This window comes from Aythya ferina (genome assembly GCF_964211825.1).
Source record: "Aythya ferina genome assembly, chromosome: 29".
In the NCBI taxonomy this organism is placed as follows: domain Eukaryota; kingdom Metazoa; phylum Chordata; class Aves; order Anseriformes; family Anatidae; genus Aythya; species Aythya ferina.
The window spans coordinates 919,326-938,849 of NC_140326.1; the positions used below are offsets into that span (position 1 = coordinate 919,326).

A 19,524-nucleotide genomic window follows, 5' to 3' on the forward strand; every position below is an offset into this window, starting at 1 on the left:
TTTGCATTTATTAGACACCTCAAAACCTTTGCAATTCTGAGTCAGAGTAACAAACACAGTATGTGGCACTGCCGAACTAGGGAAGTGAGAATGACAGTCCCAGGCTAACCAGGGTGCAGACAAGCTCCCTTTGCTGTACATAAATGCATTCGTCTGCTGCAGAAGTGTGTCTGGAATGACTGGCTTTCATTCATTTTGAAACTTTGGGATGTGGGCATTTTGTGGTGATTGAGAAGAGAAGAACAAGGAGCTGTGACTAAGAAGACAGAGGTAAAGATAATTCTCATGTAAAAATGTAGTGAGTAAAAAAGCATAAACATTTTCTATATTTGGAAATGAAATTTTATTGTCTTATCTACACCTTTGGAGGATGACACAGAAATATCATATATAAGCCACTACTAGAATAAATCATTCCCAGCCTTTTAGAGAAGAACAAAGAATGGGTCTTGCATGCTAAATACATTGAAACAGATCATATTTATATTTTGAAGAAAATTCAGATCACAAAAGAGGTATTTAAGGATTCACATAAACCAAAAATGGGAATGGAGAGATGGCGACTTGAGCTTTAGGCATCGAGAGAATCCGCGGGAGGAGGCAGCTGGTGTTGGCGAGTCCGTGTCTGGATCCTGCTACTAGTACTTGGGGTATGTTGGCGGCAGCTTGCAGATGTTCTTGGTGTACTGGGGGCAGTAGGGCTGCACAGGGGGGCAGTAGCGCTGCACAGGGGGGCAGTAGGTCTGCACGGGGGGGCAGTAGCGCTGCACGGGGGGGCAGCATGGCGTCACACAGGGGAACTGTGGGACGGGTTCCCTCTGGAAGGTATAGTGGCAGGAGGACCCAGAGTCATGGCAGGAAGAGCGGGAGCCGTGGCAGGAGGTCTCGCGGCTGTGGCAGGATCCACGGGAGCACATCTTTCTGGGGAGTCGGCAAAGCTGTGGGGAAAAAAGAGAGGGAGAGAGAAAGAGAGAGACCGTCATACTGATACAGAAGTCACCAATGTGCAAGTTCCTACCTGCTTGCCTTAATTTGCTCTGGAGCTTCCCATTTTCTTCCTAATTTCTTCTTCATGGACAAGAAGATTATTTAAATGCTGCTTAGGTATTGGGAAAGGATTTACATCCCCCACTAAAAAAATGACCTTTTACAGGTGCCATTTTCTCCTCAGACAAAAAATTACTCAAACTATCCCTTGCCCATAAGCTGTCCCAGAGCCTCCAGTGCCTTTTCTTTGAAAACTTCAGAATTCTCCTTTCCATAAAGCTCTCTGACTCTCCTCTTCTCTTGGTATTTTCCAATCTTTCTGTTGTTTTGTTTTGTTTTGTTTTGTGCCTCTTCCTGTGAAGTCTACATCCCACTTAACATTTATGTTCATTCATAGGTAACAAGAACTTGGTCACTGGCATATCCAAGGCCCAGGGGGAAGAAATAGGTATCATACTCCAACTCTACCAGAGCTTCTATGAAAGCAGATGGTATTGTAGAGAAACTCAGGAGAAACAGAAAAATTAAACTCACCCCTTCAGCAACAGAAATGAAGGTGTATAGGAGCAGAGAAGCGAATGAAGGAAACCAGGATGAGAGAGCTTTTATACTGTTCCAGAGGGTTATCTGGGACATGAGACATCTCTTGGCAAGTGTAACCTAATTACATATCCCAGCCCATTTTTATCCACTGTATTCAGCTTCCGACATTTTCCCTTTGATGCACTGTACTTTTAGCATTTTAATTGTCCCATAGGTTATTAATAGTGCTTTAATTCCTTCACCTCCCTATGAAAGAGATTGGAAGGTATTTTGCGTGAAGTGACGCCAGTACTGAAGATACTAATAGATCTGGTCATGGACAGCAAGTATCAAGCGGAAGAGGTGTTTGTAATTCAGAAACACTAATTCTTCAAGCTATGCCGGGATGTCACATGGACTGAGAGCTAAACGTCATCACACCTGTGTGTGAAGAAAACTGATTACTAATGGGAACTCATGGGGATTATGTTTAGGGCAGGAATATTCTAACTGAATTGCTCAATGGAACCGGAAACTTTAATGAGAGATTCGGAATTAGCCCTCGTAAGTCCCTCATGGATAATTCCAACCTGTCTATACGGTATGTCCTATCAAAGATTCTTTTTCCTCTTGTAGATGCTGCCTTAGCCTAATTCTGCAATACTGTGCCGATGGCAGTGGTATGGAGTGCCTAGGGCACAATGTGTTGAGGTGCACCCACCACTCTTAAGTCCCACTCGTGCTCCCAGAGGTGTAGTTACTCTCTGTTCCTGTTTTCCTTTGTCCTTTAATTTATTCCTATTTACCTCTTAAAATTTTAAATGAAATGTGTCTTTAGCTTACTTGTGGGAAATTTTTACCAGTTGAGGTTGTAAGCAGGTGAGCCATGTGCCTGCCTCCAGCATAAGGTGGAAGTTCTTAAACTTCACAATGATCATAGAATCATACAATCACAGAATCATAGAATGTCTTGGGTTGGAAGGGACCTTGAAGATCATCTAGTTATGTTGAAGGAATGTTGAAGATGATATATGAACTGTTAGCTGGAGAGCACTCTCCTGGTATTGTTGCCCTGCTTTCAGTTCTGCAGTTCTTGCAGAAATACACATTGGACAGGGCTGTAGCTCAAGAAAAAACAAACAAACCAGCCAACTGCGGTAGAAGTACATGCTCTCGAGTCTGGATTTTCATGTGAATCACAGGTGAACTCCAGGTTTCCTTCCCATGTCCCCATACAGGTCATGCCCATTTCACCCAGCAATTACATTTTCTTCTCACATAAAAGGCAAGAATGTGTCAGCACAGGGATGGCATTGTGGGATTAGACATCAGGCACAACTGATTTTGGGTGATGCTCTCCTGACTCACCGGGATCCCTCAAACTGGCCTATTTGTGTCTGTGCCTCAGTATCACAACGTACAGAATGAACCTATAAATACTTTGCTGCAATGTTTTGTTTAGGCTGTAGCTAGGTGATGCCTTTAGAAACCTTTGGTCACATGTGGAAGTAAATCTATTGTCATATTGAAGAGACCAGATGGTAAAATAAAAGAGGTGAATCAGCTACCAGGAAGAAAGGGCAGCAAATAAAAACTGCTGTGGTCAGGGGACAGCAGAGCCCCTATGCTCCTGCAGTGCCTCATCACTGCTTTCTCTGTAAAGGTCTCCTCTTTCAGCCCCTTCCCTTCAGCTTGGCTTTACCTCTTACACTGTACCCCTGTTGTTCAGTAAGGTACGTGATTAAACTGATGATCTGGATCATTTATGGAAACTTATTTGTAGATTGTAGCTCTGTTTTTACCCGCTACGTCTTGACTTGGCTCTGCCTAAATCCAAACAATTTGTTTACTTTAAATAGTTCAAGTGAGAGATACTTTATAAGGAATATTCCTTGATTTTTAAAAAAAATTATTTCATTTTTTATTTTTTTTTCACTGATAAATCACATTTAATTATTAAAAATGATAATAAAGAGGTTTTTGGACTAAGCTTTTATATAATTTCTAACATGTCATCTAGAAGATAATACCACAGACAAAGATAAAACAAGGACAAAAAGAAGTCCCAATTTACTGTAGGAAAGCCCTCTACTCCTGGGTAGCCCTGCTTATCTCTAAGTGTAGTAGAGAAAAAAACGGTGTGGAAAGAGATTTCCTTGTATCCAGCACCAGGTGACCTTTCCAGCATGAGTACCCAGGGCCTGAAATGGTGTGCTCCCCTGGGGGGCATCCTTCTTCAGCTTGAACTCAACCTGGTAGGAGGTGGTGGGCTGGGCTTGCAGCTGGAGGCAGCCATGAGCTCTGTGGGATCCCATAGCTGTGGTTCATGCTGAGAAATGTGGTCCGGGGGCACTCCTTCTCGCCTCTCCCAGTTCTGATGTTTGCCTTGGTTTAACTTGCTTGTTGCAACCCATTTCTTGTCCCCCTTTTTCTGCTGGATGGCTCAAGGCCATATCCGGAAAATGTCCCCTGTGGAGGTTGCTCTTGGCACAGGTGCCATCGCAGCAGGAGGGAGGTGAGGACAATTTCTTGTTGAATTTATGCAATCTGCTTTCTGGCTCCTCTTCCCAGCCGAGTGAGATGAGATAATAAAACTCCAGCTAAGGTGAGATTTGCTGTCTCTGTTCCTTGGACTCATCCCTAAATGAATGACACAACCTGCAACACTGCAGCTTAGCCAGGCACGTAGGTGAGAACTTGGACTGCTATAAAAGAACTAAGATAGGAGATTTTATCTCCCCTTCCCTCAAAGGCTTTCAGTTAGGCTCAGGCCCAGCCCAGAACCTCCTGTCTGGTTTGGTTTCCACGTCCTGCGTGCCGTAGGGTAGGTTTGGCATGGGGAGACAGGTACCTGGTGGCTGGTGGATGGGGACAGTCAGTGGCACCACACAATGATTCCTGCCAGTACAGGGCTGCACATCTCTGACCCTTCCATCTGCAATTGTGTCCCTTGCATATGGGAACCATGCACCTTATTATTTTAATTAACAGTTATAATAAAACAAGTGCTAATAATAAGTTTCTCGTTTCTTTCAAAGACTCAGTGCAAACCCTTCGCTAATTAAATATCTAGCACATTACACACCATACTGCTCTCATCCCACAGAGGCACGAGTTTAGGCAGCAATCTGCCTCTGTGCTGGTGCAAGCTGCGGATAGTGCAAATGGAAACACAGCTGCTGATTTTTATGGACATCTCTCCATTTGATATTATTTTATTTATGTTTTTCTTCTTCTCCACCTGCTAGGAAAGCTCAGCATTTTAATTCCTCCCTCCTCCCCAGTATGTGGTGGTTACAGGTCTCGAGTTCACAATGGGAGTCAATGCTGCAGCATATGGTCTGACTTAAATTCTTTTTCTTTTTCTTTTTTTTTTTTTTTTTTCTTCCATTAACCAATATTTCATCTAGGCAATATGGGCCCTTGCTGGCATTTTCAAAGAAGGTAAAGTTTGCACAAAATATCTGCCTAACCCCATGTTCCATATCTAGAATAGATCAGAAGGATGATTAAGTATAATGGGGTCCTCCCTCTCCTTATGCCCTTTTGTTTATGGTCATCAGTGACTTTTAGGTTTCCTAGAAGGAGTCTGCTTTTGTGGTTGGCAGCCATGTATGGAGGACTCAGCATTGCAAATCCAAGGCTTTGCTTTTAGGTTTTGCTCTTTCAAAATGTGCCAAGAGTCTGAGCCTCAGGGTCTGGCATCGCAGATCCAAGGGTGACCTTAAACTCCAGCCCCAGACAGTTTTGCCCAACCCAGTGCCTGGATCTGCCTGGCAGGTGCTGAAGGTTTGGGGACCGGAGCTGTAGCACATCACTGCTGCCTGGGAGGTGCCGTGGGAAGGGGGGCAGCTGTCTGCAGGCTGTGAAAGGCAGCTCTCATTCATAAAGGTGAGCTTGGAAATGATGCTAAACGCAGTAATGTTGGAAACACACCAGGACACCAGCACATTTTGTGAGCTTTAGGTTTTAATATATATCACATCTTTGCTACTGGAGACAGAAGCAGGAAATTAATGGATTCAAATACTTGCTCGCAAGAGGGCAAATCACATTTCGGACGTGCTAACACCACGTCGCAGGAGCAGGAGAGGCACATTGCGCTGGAGGGAAGGGGCAGGACCTGCCCAAGCTCAGGGCTGCACCCTGCGGAGGCGAGGGGCGAGCGCAGCCCCGCAGCCGGCTGACCGTCGCTGCATCCTCGGCCCTTCACTTTTGTTGCTGCGGGGGCCACTGCACTGGCTGCTTGATCTGCTGCTGCTGCTGCTGGCAGGGGACGGGTGCCACCGGACCCTGCCCGGGCACAGTGACCACGGGGCCCTGGGGCTGCAGGACCACCACTGGTGTCACATCCTGCACGGCGCTCACTTCGTGGCAGACGACCTCCTCGGAGCCATGGCAGGAAGAGCTGCCGCTGTGGCAGGAGGAGCTCTCATTGCTGTGGCAGCCTCTGTCTCCACGGGAGCACATTTTTTGATCAGTGCGGGGAGCCTGGGGAAGAGAAAACCCTCGTAGTTAGATGCACAAAGCTTTCCACACCCTGCTTTGCATTCAGATTTCCTCGGTGTGTTTACGAGATTGCTTGGGCTAGGCAGGGTTTGCCCACCCACCCACCCTGCTTTCCCACCTTGGAGCTTCATTCCCACATCATTGGCACCAGAAAAATGCCCTCACCACGGCCCCAGTCTCCATTTCTGCCTGGCTCCACATTCCCTTTCCCTGCTCTCCCTTGATGCATCCCATGAGCACTCGTGCAAAATGTCCTGGGAGAAGCTGTGCAAGGGAGGAACGAATGCACTGCCCACTGTCAGTCTATGCTGGGGCACAAGGGTCTGAAAAACTGGGCTCCCAGGCACAGTCAATGAATTTTCAGCTGGGACTGCTGGTATTGGAGCAGCAGCAAAATACACTTTCAAAGCCGGTTTCCCAAAATGAAGAAACTCCTATGCCTTCCTCCCTCCTTCTGGCCTCCTCACCCTCTGCTCCCTGCACACCCACAGCTCACTGCTGCCTGACTTCCTAGAGCATGAGGAATATCTGGTGGGCACATCTGACCACCTTCAGGGGAACCGAGCCCCTGGAGCTGATGTTTCAGCAGTTCAGAAGATCCATAGGCTCTTCAGGCTACTTCCTCTCATAAGTTAAATCTGCCTTCTCAGTTATTTCCTAAATGTCTATAATGACAGCTAAATACCTACGGCTCCTGAAGATTTACATATTCTAAAACAGTTAGGTAAAGGAATCAGGTTCATAAGAGCAATTAGAGTCCCTGGCTGAACCTGAAGGTTTCTTCTGAAAAATCAGCCTGCCATCTCTCATTCATTCCACATCCCCTTCTTTACTCTTTTGTTTCCAGTTTGTCCTTCAAATACTAGAAATCATGAACACTGAAGCAACCCAAATACATTCACATCTGATATTTCTGCTACTTAGCATCAGCAGTCTGGAGACCAGTTTTGATGGAGCAAATTGCCCCTGCCAGGGAGGCAGAACTTGGCTGGCCATAATCCCAGCACCTGCAGACCAAGCTGTCTCTGTAAGAACATATCTAATTTTAGCAGATTTTCCTAGGAATGCAATGTTAGCCATGCAGCAACAACTTACCTTGGCTGGGAAGTCTGTGAAGAGAGAGTGGAGCTGAGTGAATGAGCTGCTCTCCCATCTGAGAACTTTTATACGGTTCCTAGCTCTCTTCCTGAAAATGCAATAACCCCTGGGGAAAAATGACCAACGTATTTACAAAACAGCCCCACCCCTAATTATCCACCACCTTCAAAAGCTTATTCAGCCTGGTTCCTTTGATTGACTTGTCATATAGTAGATTGTCTTCCTTGTGTTACACAGCTTTAATTGCCACCCTGCCCCACACGGGTTGTAATGCACGAAGAGTGAAAATCGTGTGGGTGGCTTGGCTGTCTCACCGTCATGCCCGGATGCGTTTTATATTGCAAAATGGATGGCAAAGGTGGCGTTTTTTGGGTTTCTGCCCTGCTGAAACCTCTTGCCCTAAGTCTGGCGGGGAGGAGAGGTCACAACACCTGGCTGTGGTGCCTCTCAGTGTTTTGGCAGGGTCGTGCATGGTGGACAAGAGCCACCACTATCCAGCCATAACTAATGGCAAGCTATTAGAAAGTCCCCACCACACATCCTCTATAAGCATCTCTAAAGGTGCCTTCACCCGTATGACATCTGGAGGTGCCAGCAAACTGTGTGGGTCAGCAGCCAAGGGCCCCATCTTGACTCCCTCTCTCTCAGCCTGTGTCATTTTCTGTAGCAATAAAACATGGTTAATGAAGATGGGGGCATGGGGAGTGCACTGAGAGCTACAGCTGGAAAGTGCCCCATAAGAGCTGGGCAGAAAAAATGCTGGCCACTTTTGGAAGCCTTGCCTTGTACCTGTGAATTCCCCCAACATGCCGTGTGGTTTCTCTACTTGTCTTTCTCCCCTCAAGTCTGATGTTTATAGCCATTACACTGGCATCGACACACTTACCACTAGTATTCATTGCTGACATTTTTCCTGGCCAACGCTGAAAAACATCAAAGAAAATTGCACTTTTAAATGATCGTTTTTCAAATATTTTGTTTTGTTTTGTTTTATTTTATTTTATTTTATTTTATTTTATTTTATTTTATTTTATTTATTTATTTTTTTTTGTCACCTGTACCTGAAGTGGCCACTGTCTGTGACAGGAAACGCACGCCTACAGCTGCCGATGGGGCAAACCTTGCTTGTGAGTAAGCTGTGAGGAAAGCACAGAGGGCAGGGACCATGACCCTGCACCTGATGCCCGGCGTGAGCTCCCCCCGCGGTGCAAAGCAGCGGGCTGCTGCATGCCCGGCTCCGCTGCAATCGTCTGTGCAACCTCTGCTTTGTATGTCACAAATAATTACTCAGCTCCTGGCCCAGGGCTGAGCTGCAACAGCCCTGATCTCTCCTTTTCTCTCCCATTAGACTGTGCCATTCCTGCAGTGCTCACTCAGTGTTTTTGCTCATTTTGCATCTTAGCTCCTTCTGCAGACGCAGGAGTTGTGAGGTTTTGGTGGGCAGAGATCGATGGAGCTTCTGAAGCAGAGGGCTGCCTCCCACATGCTATCTGTAAAGAAATGTCTTTAGTTTCTATCCAGAGGAATCAGTCCATGGCTTTCATCAAGATGCCAGATTCATGTTTACCATTTGCTGTGCCTGTTTACAAACAGACGCAGAGGGGCTTTGGCAGGCGCCAACACGCTCTGGGATGCTATCGCAGACCTGCAGCCAGGAAAAGCAAATCTCTCTTACCTCATTGTGATTAGTGGAGGGGAAACGTGCAAGTGCAAACGCACGAGTGTGCATGCCTGCTCTTACACCCAGCCTCTGCATCACCCAGCTTCATGCTGGAGGGATAAGCCCTGCACGTTGGCATGCAAAGAGCAGCAGCCCCAGGGATGGAGGGATCCAAAGAGATGTAGCCCCAGGCCCAGCAGCATTGTGCTCAAACTCTGGGTGCAAAAGCATCCTCCTCTGCTGTGTCTACTTTATTATTGTATCATCTAGCCTGGTTAGCGCCAAGCTCGTGCTGTGCTTGTTGAGATGAGCCTCTAAGAACGAGCTGGGTGGAACAGTGAATAACAGGTCTACATTTCAATTATTTCATTTTTTGGGGGGTGGTGTTAGTGGAATTTTTTTTTCTTCTTCTTTTTTCTGTTTTGTTTTTGTTTTTGTCAGTTAGTTGAATATCCAAAAAGTTTTTTATTACTCCAGGTTTTACTGGGTCTTCTAGAAGTCTCTCAGAAGTTGTTTGAGCTTTCTGAGTTCTTCACTACCTATGATCCTACCAGGTGAAGCAGGGAAAATAATAGAAATCAATAATGAAGAGGTAGATTTTAGAAATATAAGTAGATGCAAATAAATGATAAGGATGACTAATTTTAGAACGGAATTTATTATGGCTGGTGACAAAATGTTGTGTAATGTTCCCTGCACTACAGGTCTCCAGTCTTACAACATTTTACAGCAAGAAAATACCTGTCATGGCACTGAACAGAGGGCTGGAGCTCAGGGGATTTGGGTTTTTGTAAGGCGTGGTGTTTTATGAACATCAGGGCAAAGTTTTCTGGTTATTTATGGAGGCGAGAGGTTCAAAATCCTCCCAGGTGAGTGAAAGAAGCAAAGGTAAAAAATATTTTACAGCAGAATTGTAAATTTAAGTGAGCACAGATCTACGGGTGTTTTTTTCTCTGTTACCAACATTTGGAGGAGTCCAAAAATCCAGAGAACAATCCTGAAACTTGTAACTTTTGGCACATATCAAGTCACAAGGAGGACCTGGCGTTCGAGCCTCCCCCGCACTGCCCCATCAGCACAGAGGAACTGTCTTCTACCTCCACGTAATTTAGGGCCTGATCCTATCAAAAAATGTCATGAAGCAGGTTGCTGCAAGGAAGGAAACCAGCTTGTTCGAGTTGCCTCATGCTGCTGGTGCAAGCAAACGTTTACGTGCTCCAGCTTACGACATCTCTTGCAATCTTGCTGGGACGGGAGCCTGCCGTGTAATTGTTTCCAAGTAAACAGCCTTGCACTCCCAAGGTCACGCTGTAAATAATAATCAGGTGGAAATCACCTGGGCGTTTTGCATATCTGCTTAACGTAGCTTGTAGGGTCTGGCCTGCGCTCCCCTGCCAAGGCTCAGCAGGGCAGAGCGGTTCCTCTTGGTGGAGAAAGCATCAGGGGGAGCTCCAGCATCTCCAAGAGCCACATGGAGCAGCTTCTCCTGCTGGTGAAAGCCGTGCATTTTACTTGTACTAAAGTTAAATTACATTTAGGTCTTGTTGTGAAACATATGTCATATGTAGGGGAAAGTAAATCTTCAAGTAGACTCTTTGAGTATCTGCCTGTGCTATGAATGAAGGAGCCAGAAACTAAAGAAACCATCCTGATACTGAAGTTCCCACAGACAATGAGGCTTTATTTCCCAAGCCATGAGAAAAAGGAGGAAGCCAAACCAACCACCAAAGCATGAAGACCTTTTCCCAGCGGTGCTCCCAACAGCATTACAAGTGCAGCCTGATGTAAGGAATTCAAAGCTCCTGGTCCATGGGAAAAGCCTCAGCGTGGCACATCCAGGGCATGTCTGCATGGGCAGGGGCGGCTGCTGGGTCCTTCATTTCTTCTGGCTGGCGGGCCAGTGGCAGCTCTGCTTGCTCTGTTGGGTCTCAATGTCGGGAATGACCACGGGGCACTTCTGCTGCATGGCCTGGGAGGACCCAGCACCTCCAGAGCTCAGCTCTGGGCTGGAGAACTCCCCACTGCCATAGCCCGATGCTCCACTAGAGAACCCCAATTCCCCGCTGCTCCCACCTGCGGTTAAAGCATTTTCTCTGTGGCATGCATAGCCTCCATAGCTGGAGCCTCTTCCCGCACCGATGCCCAAATTCCCAGAGTAGCAGCTGGATCCTCCACCACCCCCTGAGCTGCCAACCATTCTCCGTCCCGTGTCCTCGATGCCGTATCCTGCTCCCCGCCGGGTGCTGTAGGCTGGGACTGTGCCTCCTGCAGTGTTCCAGCTGGACATCCCCCCACTGTCACCACTACTTATGATAACAGCCCCGTCCCCGCCACAGCTGTACCCCGCTGAAACACTGCAGGTGGAGGATGCTGGCATGACTGGGCAGGGCGAAGCTTCCCGGCTGCAGGTGACGGAGCCATCCCCGCCAAAGAAGAAGGAGCCCCGTCCCTCAATGCTTGAGGAGCACCCTTGGCATCCTCTGTAGTGCGAGGGGATGTCATTGTTGTAGCCCCTGTTCCGGCGGGAGCATCTCCCTCGGAGACAGTGAAAAATCTGAAAGAGGAAAAAGAAAAACTTCACTGCCTCATTTTGTTTCAGGTTTGCACCCTGGCAGGCAGGGAGACTGCAGACAGTGTGGTCAGAAAGGTGTTTCCAGGGCCTGGGGCAATGCCAGGACACTGTTCAGCTCATCTTCAAGTACAAGAGCATTTTGACTGTTGCTGGGATGGCTTTTCTGTTTCTAAACCCTAAGCTGTCTTTCTGGAGAATCAGAATCTGAAATACATTCTTTTAACTTCTAATAACCACTACGGTTCCCCCCACTCATCTTCATGATGATCTGGAAAGACAGCACGGATTATCATTGCTTCTGTTTAGAAAGTGCTGCAAGAGCAGGGGATCGAGATTTCCATGCAAGGTGACGTTGCCGTTTGCATTTTTGCAGCCTTTGCGTAGTGTCCCCAGTGGGCTTTAGATAAGGTGAGCAGCCCAGCCATGGGAGGTTTCCTACGTAACCACTAGGAAGTACGATGTAGGCTTGTTATTAAATAATATAAAAAATATCTCTCAAACATGTTGAAAGCTGCAAAGACTCTGCCAGTTATCCTCTGCTGATCCTGCTAGAGACTCAGCTGGGTTTTCAGCCTGCTCGAGCTCATACTCCAGTGACCTGACTTTACTTTGCTTCCCAGTGGTCCAAGGGAGAGTGTAATAAAGCCTGTGCCATAGGAATAAACCATACAGACCCCAAGAACTTTGCTAGGGGTGCTCAGGCAGCAGGGGTCAAGATCTCAAATGAAGCTATCTATCTCCCATAAATATACAATCATAAAGATGAAGAAAAAGCAGACTTACCCTCGTCAGCCATTGGAAACACATTTAGAAGATTAAAGTTGACTGAATGAGGAGCTTTAACACACAGGAACTTTTATATGGCGTTTAGCATATATGGGAAGTGAGACACCCTAAGGAATGGCAAGGATTTATTTACCAATCAAACACTGATTTCAGTGTTTGCTTTGACTCATGACAACTGATCAATATCTTTCCCTCGCACTGCTCACTGTGCTGCATGCGGCGGTAATTGCTACTTCTGCTTAATGATCCTATTTTCTGCTTAATGACCCTATTCCTGTGCTCTTGCCCCAAGCGAGGAGAATGGCTCCTGTCCCCAGCAAGGCAGAAACACTGGGGGAGGTGGGTGGCAGCGTGGGTGCAGGGAAATGCTGAGAATGAGAATTTGGTGAGTGTGGGGCAGAGGGGGGTGCTGCCTGGGTCCAGCTTCAGCATCACTGCCAAGGCAGGTGTGATAAAGGGGTACTCAGAGAGGGGAAGGCATGGGGATGTTTTCATCCAAGGCTGCACCCAGCACCCTCCAACATCTCACTGGTGGTTCTGTAGGGGAATTTTCTGAACCAGGAGCTTGTCCAAAGCAAAGCGGCCAGCTTGGGTATTTGGTGAAGATGCTACAGATACTCTGGGAAAGCTTAGGGACCCTGGAGAGAATTGCAAAGGTGTAAATGTCCTAACACTTAAATCCTCTGTGGCAGGATTACCCTTCAAATGAAGGAGTAACCCACCAGCTGCCTTCCTTCTGCGTACACCCTTCTGTGCCCTTCCTCTGGTTTGGGAAGACCACCGAGTACTGGGGCCTGCAGGGAGGCTGCTCCGTCTGGCCTCAGGGGGCTGTGCGGGGGCTGTGCCGGTGGTGCTACCTGACCCTTGGTGCCCCAGCTTGGCTCTTTCTGGCAAGAGTCTGCTCAGCCCCAAGGTATTTCCCCTTGGGGACGCTGAGTCCCAGCTTTGGCTCAAGGCCAAATCTACCGGGCAGTAAGCAAAGCAAAGGGGTGGTGCTGCTGTGCTTGGTATTGCATTTAGTAGAAGGTTTCCAGAGCTTGGGCAAGGAGGGATTAAGGCCTGGAGGCGTGCTGCGGTGTGTTCAGTGGCCTAAGGGATGTGCTGCTGGCTTTATTTCCTTCTGCCTGGCCCAGGGCTGGCTCAGCCAGCACAGAGGCCCACCTCTGCACAGAACCCCTCTGAGCTTTGGGAGCAATGGGGAAGAGCAAAGACATGGACATTGGCATGGAATTATCAGCCACTCTGGGTGGTGACAGCTGCTAGCATGGCTCATCCCTGGTGTTTGAACTTCAGGAGCAAACCTGAGGAGCTCAGCTGCATCCTCCCACAGCTCTGCATTGCTCTGGGAGCATCCTCACATTCTGCAGTCCTGGGAGGGGGCTAGGGTCTGGGATGGCTGGGAGAGGGAAGCACCCTACAGAGGTGTTGCAGGGACACAGGGAGATGTGCATGCTTGGTGTTTTAGGCAGTGCTGTTGCTCTGTTTTGGAGCCTAGGGGAAACAAAAGGTGCAACAGTGGCTCGGGCTGTGAGATGGGTGGCTTTAGTGCTCACTTTGTGGCAAAGCACTGCTGAACCGACCATCTCCTCCACAGAGAGGTGGCACATGATTACTCAGATATTATCCTAGCTGCCAAGAAAGTGAGGAGCTGGGTGAGAATACAAGAAATAAGAAACTGCAAACTAAGTCTGCTTTGCGATATGATTACATTTATTAGCTTTACACATGATCTTCGAAAAAGCAGGTGTCCGATCAAAGATGTCCCAAAGCCAGCAGCAGGGCAAAAGGCTGATGATCATGGAGTTCATGGCATGGGGAGGCAGCACCAAGGGATGAGAGGAGAAGAGGACACGCTGAGAGGAGGCTGGCAAACAGCCAGGCCTGGGAGGGAAAGCAGTGCTGTGGCAGAGGCGGGGCTGTTGGTGCTGAGCACTGAGCTGCCAGGGCTGTTACTTGTGGCTGGGGGGCCAGGGACAGGCCTGCTTGCTCTGATGTCCCTGGGTGCTGGGAATGACAATGGGGCATTTCTGCTGCATGGCCTGGGAGGAACCGCCACTGCCCCCGCCAGAGCCGATGATGATTGTGTGGCCCGAGGAACTGCCACTGCCCCCACTGGAGCCCCCACTGCAGCAGCATCCAGAGGAGCCACCTCCTCCACCTCCGGAGCTCACAACGATCTTCTGGCCAGATCCTCCACTGCTGCTGCTGTATCCTCCTCCCATGCCGTAGCCTGAGGAGCCCCCACCGCAGCACCCAGAGGATCCACCGCTGCTGCTTCCACCTCCGACAATTATGATCTTGCCTCCTGAAGAGCCACCACTGCTGGACCCTCCACCGCAGCACCCAGAGGAACCACCACTGCCTCCACCTCCAATAATGCTCTTTGATCCACCACTGCTATATCCTCCTCCCATGCCGTAGCCTGAGGAGCCCCCACCGCAGCACCCAGAGGATCCACCACTGCTGCTTCCACCTCCTACAACTATGATTTTGCCACCTGAAGACCCTCCGCTGCTGGATCCACCACTGCAACACCCAGAGGACCCTCCACTGCCTCCACCTCCAATAATGCTCTTTGATCCTGAAGAGCCACTGCTGCTATATCCTCCTCCCATGCCATAGCTAGAGGAGCCTCCACCACAGCATCCAGAGGATCCTCCACTGCCTCCACCTCCAATAATGCTCTTTGATCCTGAAGATCCACCACTGCTATATCCTCCTCCCATGCCAGAGCCTGAGGAGCCTCCACCACAACACCCAGAGGATCCACCGCTGCTGCTTCCACCTCCAACAATTATGATCTTGCCTCCTGAAGAGCCACCACTGCTGGACCCTCCACCGCAGCACCCAGAGGAACCACCACTGCCTCCACCTCCAATAATGCTCTTTGATCCACCACTGCTGTATCCTCCTCCCATGCCGTAGCCTGAGGAGCCTCCACCGCAGCACCCAGAGGATCCACCACTGCTGCTTCCACCTCCTACAACTATGATTTTGCCACCCGAAGACCCTCCGCTGCTGGATCCACCACTGCAACACCCAGAGGAACCACCACTGCTTCCACCTCCAATAATGCTCTTTGATCCAGAAGAGCCACCGCTGCTATATCCTCCTCCCACGCCAGAGCCTGAGGAGCCTCCACCGCAACACCCAGAGGATCCACCGCTGCTGCTTCCACCTCCAACAATTATGATCTTGCCTCCTGATGATCCACCACTGCTGGATCCTCCACCGCAGCACCCAGAGGTACCACCACTGCCTCCACCTCCGATAATGCTCTTTGATCCCGAAGAGCCACCGCTGCTGTACCCTCCTCCCATGCCATAACCAGAGGAGCCTCCACCACAGCAGGATCCCCCTCCTCCACTGCCGGAGCTCACAATGACCTGGGCAGAGCCCCCACTGCTGCCTCCACAGCAAGAGGAGCCCTGTGCCTGGTAGCTGGAGGAGCTGCCCCCGTGGCAGCATGAGCCCCCACTGTGGCACCCGCCGGACTGGGAGGACGTCTCATGGCAGCCTCCGGAGCTCTGTCGGGAGCACATCTTTGAGCAGCGACCCTGCAAAGAACAGAGCTGTTATTCAGGAACCCCTCAGAGATGCTGCTGAGGTGTCATGGCAAACCCAAATTCTTGCATTATCCCATCTGCCTCATCTTCTCCAGTCCTATTTCAATGTCAGCTTCATAAATCCCCTCTCCTTTGAGAGACAGCAGGGAAGACCTGCACTGATAACCTCCTATGGTCTGTCCCTCTGATCACACCATGTACAGAAAAATGCTGCACGCAGGAACATGGAGAACATCCCCAGAGATTTGCGTGCTTGCTCAGACAAGCTCAGAGCCGGCATTCTGTGAAAAGCTTAGTCCGACTGGAAATCCTTCTGGATTTACAAGCTGCTAAAACCTGCGGTTATCAAAAACCTGGCCGTGGCTGAGTATCCTGAGGGTGCCAGGTACAGCCCCTTCTGTAAGGGAGGCAGTCCTGCAGGCACACCACAAAGGTTTTGTAGAACTGAAGTCGAGCTGGCACGGTTCCCCATTTCAAAGCATGCCCCAAGACCGCAGGTAGAGCGACCTCTCTGAGAAAGGATTGGGAAAGTTCCCTTGTCAAAGGCTTACCTTCCGTGCAGCTGGAAATGCGTGCAAGGCTTGGAGGTAGGCGAATGAGGAGCTGTCGGATACGTTAGCTTTTATATCGAACCAACGGGGCTCTTAAGGGAAGTGAGACACCCTAAGGAATGCTGATAGATTTATTTACCGAGCCTGGCTTCACCTGCCTCCCTTGACTCACTTGCTGCAGATAGGTGATACAGAGGTGATCAATGATGTACCAATTACGTTTTGAACCATAGTTGCTATTTTTAGCTAATGATTAACTTCCGGGAGCCTCGCTCTGATATGTTGAGGGTCAATATCTCCTGGGGGTCTGACCCCCAGGACAAAGAGGGGGCTCCCTACTCCTTTCCCCTTGTCTGCAGCCTCTTGGGTGCTCATCAGAGAGTGGAGGCAGAGCAGATGCTAAGGGATGGAGGCTGCAGCAAGGCAGGGCTAGGTGGAAGGACGAGGGCAAAGGATGTGCTGGAGCAGAGTCCTGAGGGGCCTGGGAGAGGTCTGTGCTCAGCTCCAGCTTCCCAGGTGCCCTGATCACTGGGCTGAGTGATCAGGGCTGGTAAAGTCTTGAAATATTTCCTTCTGCAAAAGCTCATTTGAAGGTCATCAAGATCCTACCCTTGGAAATGCACAGCACACTGAGTGTTTCCTCTGTCTCCGGTGATCTTCTGGAGGTGCTGCTTTGCTGGACAGCCCCCCTGCAGCTGAGGTTAGGGGGGCATCTGTATGTTTTGCTGTGAAATGTGCCTTTCTGGAGAAGAACACTTTGTCAGCATGTAAACTGCAGCACGGGCTGCCATGCTTTGCAGCACCTTCATCCTTCCACTGCGTCACGCATGCTTGGAGGCTGACGGTAGCATCCACCCTGACAGAGACGGAGTAGAGGAAGGTATAATTGGGTGGTTTTAGCTGAGAGGATGCATGACGGTGGCAACAGGTTGCCCAGCCCTTTCATGATGAACATAGTTTTGGGCACACATGCAGCTCTGGTGGCATGGGGACAGGACCATCAGCCTTGTCTCCAGGCAAGGGGGTGCAGGGGTTTTCTTGCATTTTGCTTTGGACTCCCTCCAGTAGCTTAAGCCCTGCTCCAGTCACCGAAGGGAAAGCTAAGGTCTCACAACAACTTTGGCTCTCAGCCGTGAAGTGTGGGTGTCACGCTATGGAGCATCACAACACCTTGATCCCTGGATTTAACCTGTAGGGACTTGCACAGAGGGGCATCCAGGATTTGTGGCTCATCAGGACCCGGGCTGTGAGGGAAAGCTGTGGAGGCTTTTGGCAGGGGTGGCAAGAAGTGTTCCTGCAAGCACCGTGCCACCTGTGTGCACGCAGACCTCGTGCAAAGGCTGGAAACATGGAGCCTGTGACACGTGCACATGTGTGCTGCTCAGCCCACATGGAGGAACAGTGTGGCTGGAACCACTGCTGCAGGATGGGTGCCCATCAAACCCCTCTGGTTAAAGAGCTGTTATGATACATATGTTGGGTAAAGGCCAGGTGGGATGCAAAATGCTTCATGGGGAGACTGACCCAAATTTGGGCCACCCTGCTTTGCAGTGTCTGGGTCTGTCTGGGATGGAGTTAACTTTCCCGGCAGCAGCCTGTACAGTGCTGTGCTCTGCACGTGTAGCTAGAACAGCACTGGTATCATACCAGTGTTGTGTCTGCTGCTGAGCAGTTCTGGCACAACATCAGGACTCCTTCCAACCCCTCAGAGCCAGCAGGTTGGGGGTGGGCAGGAGGGGAGGAAGGAACATCACCAGGGCAGCCGACCTAAACCAACCATAGGGATATTCCATACCAGGTGGTGTCACACTCAGCAATAAAAGGTGGAAAGAGGAAGAAGAGGGGAGGAGTGGGCTCTCGTTGTGAAAATGTCAGTCCTCCTGAACAGCGGCTATGTGCGTTCAGGGGCATGGCCAAGCATTGCTTGTTGGTGGGAAGCAGAGAGTAATTTCTTTCCTCTGCACTTACACATGGCCTTTGCTTGTTTATTTATTTATTGATTTATTTATCCCTTTCCCCTTTTCCCCCTTTCTCTTAGTTAAATTATATAATTAATTATAATTAATTTTCCCTTAATAATACTTTTCCCTTTAATTAAATTATCCTTATCTCAACCCATGAATTCTCTCCTTTTCTTCTTCCACTCCTCTTCTGAGGGGGGGGGGAGTGAGAGAGTGGTTGTGGCAGAGTTCAGCTGCCCAGCAAGGTAAAACAACCACAGGCAGTGTCTGGGTTCTTTTCTGTGTGGTGGACTCATTGTGCTCAGGACAGGCAGGCAGGTTTTGTTATCCTTCAGTCATGGCACTGCAAACACCTCAAGGGACGGTGCCTTGGTGTGTGTTGGTGGAGAGAGAGAAGAACCTCGGCCAGGTCCCGCCGTCCATTTCCCCAGCTGCTTTCTTCATGCATGGCAGTGCTGACCTGGATGGCATTGGTCACAATGAAGATACCACTGGCATAAGGGGAGCTCTCCAATTTTTCTGCACACACACAATCTGATCAGTTTTAAACCTTCAAGCATTTGCATGACTGTTGATCACCTCTGGAAAATTACCCTTATATGCCTAACGTTGTTACCTGCCTACCAGCTGTGTGTGGGAGATGGACACAGAAACCTTTAGCATAAAATTTACTGAACACAAGACTGAATGACATCTATTCCGAAGATGTCTGACTTAGGCACAAATGCTGCTGTATGTTGCCTACCAACATGTGTGGTTTCCTTGTGATAAAACTCAAGAAATGGAGAACATAAAACCCTGGCTGAGTATTTCCAAAGGATGCTGCTGCCTGCACTGAAATCCCAGCAGCAAAACCCAGAGCTTGTGCTTGGCTTCCTCATCTGGGAAGGGGAAACAGAGATGGAGCTCTTCCCCAGGTTAAGTTACAGCCTTGGTGAGCACTATTAGCAAGACTGACACCAAACTCTCCTTAAGCAACAAGATCTCTCTCAAGCAAGACCTGTTAACATGCATCTGTTCTGGCACTGCAGGCAGATTTCTCAGCTGAATGTGTTTGATGCATTTTTTAACTATCTGAAAGCAAACGGGGAACTGTCAAAGAATAAAAGCAACTTTGCAAAACCAGTTCTTTTTAAATGCAGTAGTTTTTTATTATTTTATGTTACAATGAAGGGTGACAAAAGTCTTCTGGGAGTTCACAGCATAGTAATGGTACATGAGGGGAAGAGATGAGGACACGCTGGAAGGAAATGAGCAAGCTTGTAAGACAGAGGCATGGCTGTTGGTGCTGAGCACTGAGCTGCCAGGGCTG

The 19,524-nt window shown here is 49.1% G+C and overlaps 3 protein-coding genes across 3 annotated transcripts; all 3 read right to left on the reverse strand.

Annotated features, from left to right (window-relative positions):
* Positions 1 to 638: 638 nt before the first annotated feature.
* LOC311424996 (uncharacterized protein) lies at positions 639 to 917 on the reverse strand (the record flags this gene model as incomplete). Its single annotated transcript, XM_084500474.1, has 1 exon — positions 639 to 917. One exon carries the CDS (start codon positions 915 to 917, stop codon positions 639 to 641), a length of 279 nt encoding a protein of 92 aa, XP_084356600.1.
* Positions 918 to 5,460: 4,543 nt separating this feature from the next.
* Positions 5,461 to 7,149, reverse strand: LOC311424997 (uncharacterized protein). Its single transcript, XM_084500475.1, has 2 exons — positions 7,114 to 7,149; positions 5,461 to 6,000 (listed from the first exon to the last, which is right to left on the reverse strand). Exon 2 carries the CDS (start codon positions 5,977 to 5,979, stop codon positions 5,719 to 5,721), a length of 261 nt encoding a protein of 86 aa, XP_084356601.1. The 5' UTR covers positions 5,980 to 6,000; positions 7,114 to 7,149; the 3' UTR covers positions 5,461 to 5,718.
* A 6,934-nt stretch (positions 7,150 to 14,083) lies between these two features.
* On the reverse strand, positions 14,084 to 15,676 carry LOC311425032 (uncharacterized protein; the record flags this gene model as incomplete). Its single annotated transcript, XM_084500512.1, has 1 exon — positions 14,084 to 15,676. The coding sequence occupies one exon, from the start codon at positions 15,674 to 15,676 to the stop codon at positions 14,084 to 14,086; it is 1,593 nt and encodes a 530-aa protein (XP_084356638.1).
* Positions 15,677 to 19,524: the final 3,848 nt, after the last annotated feature.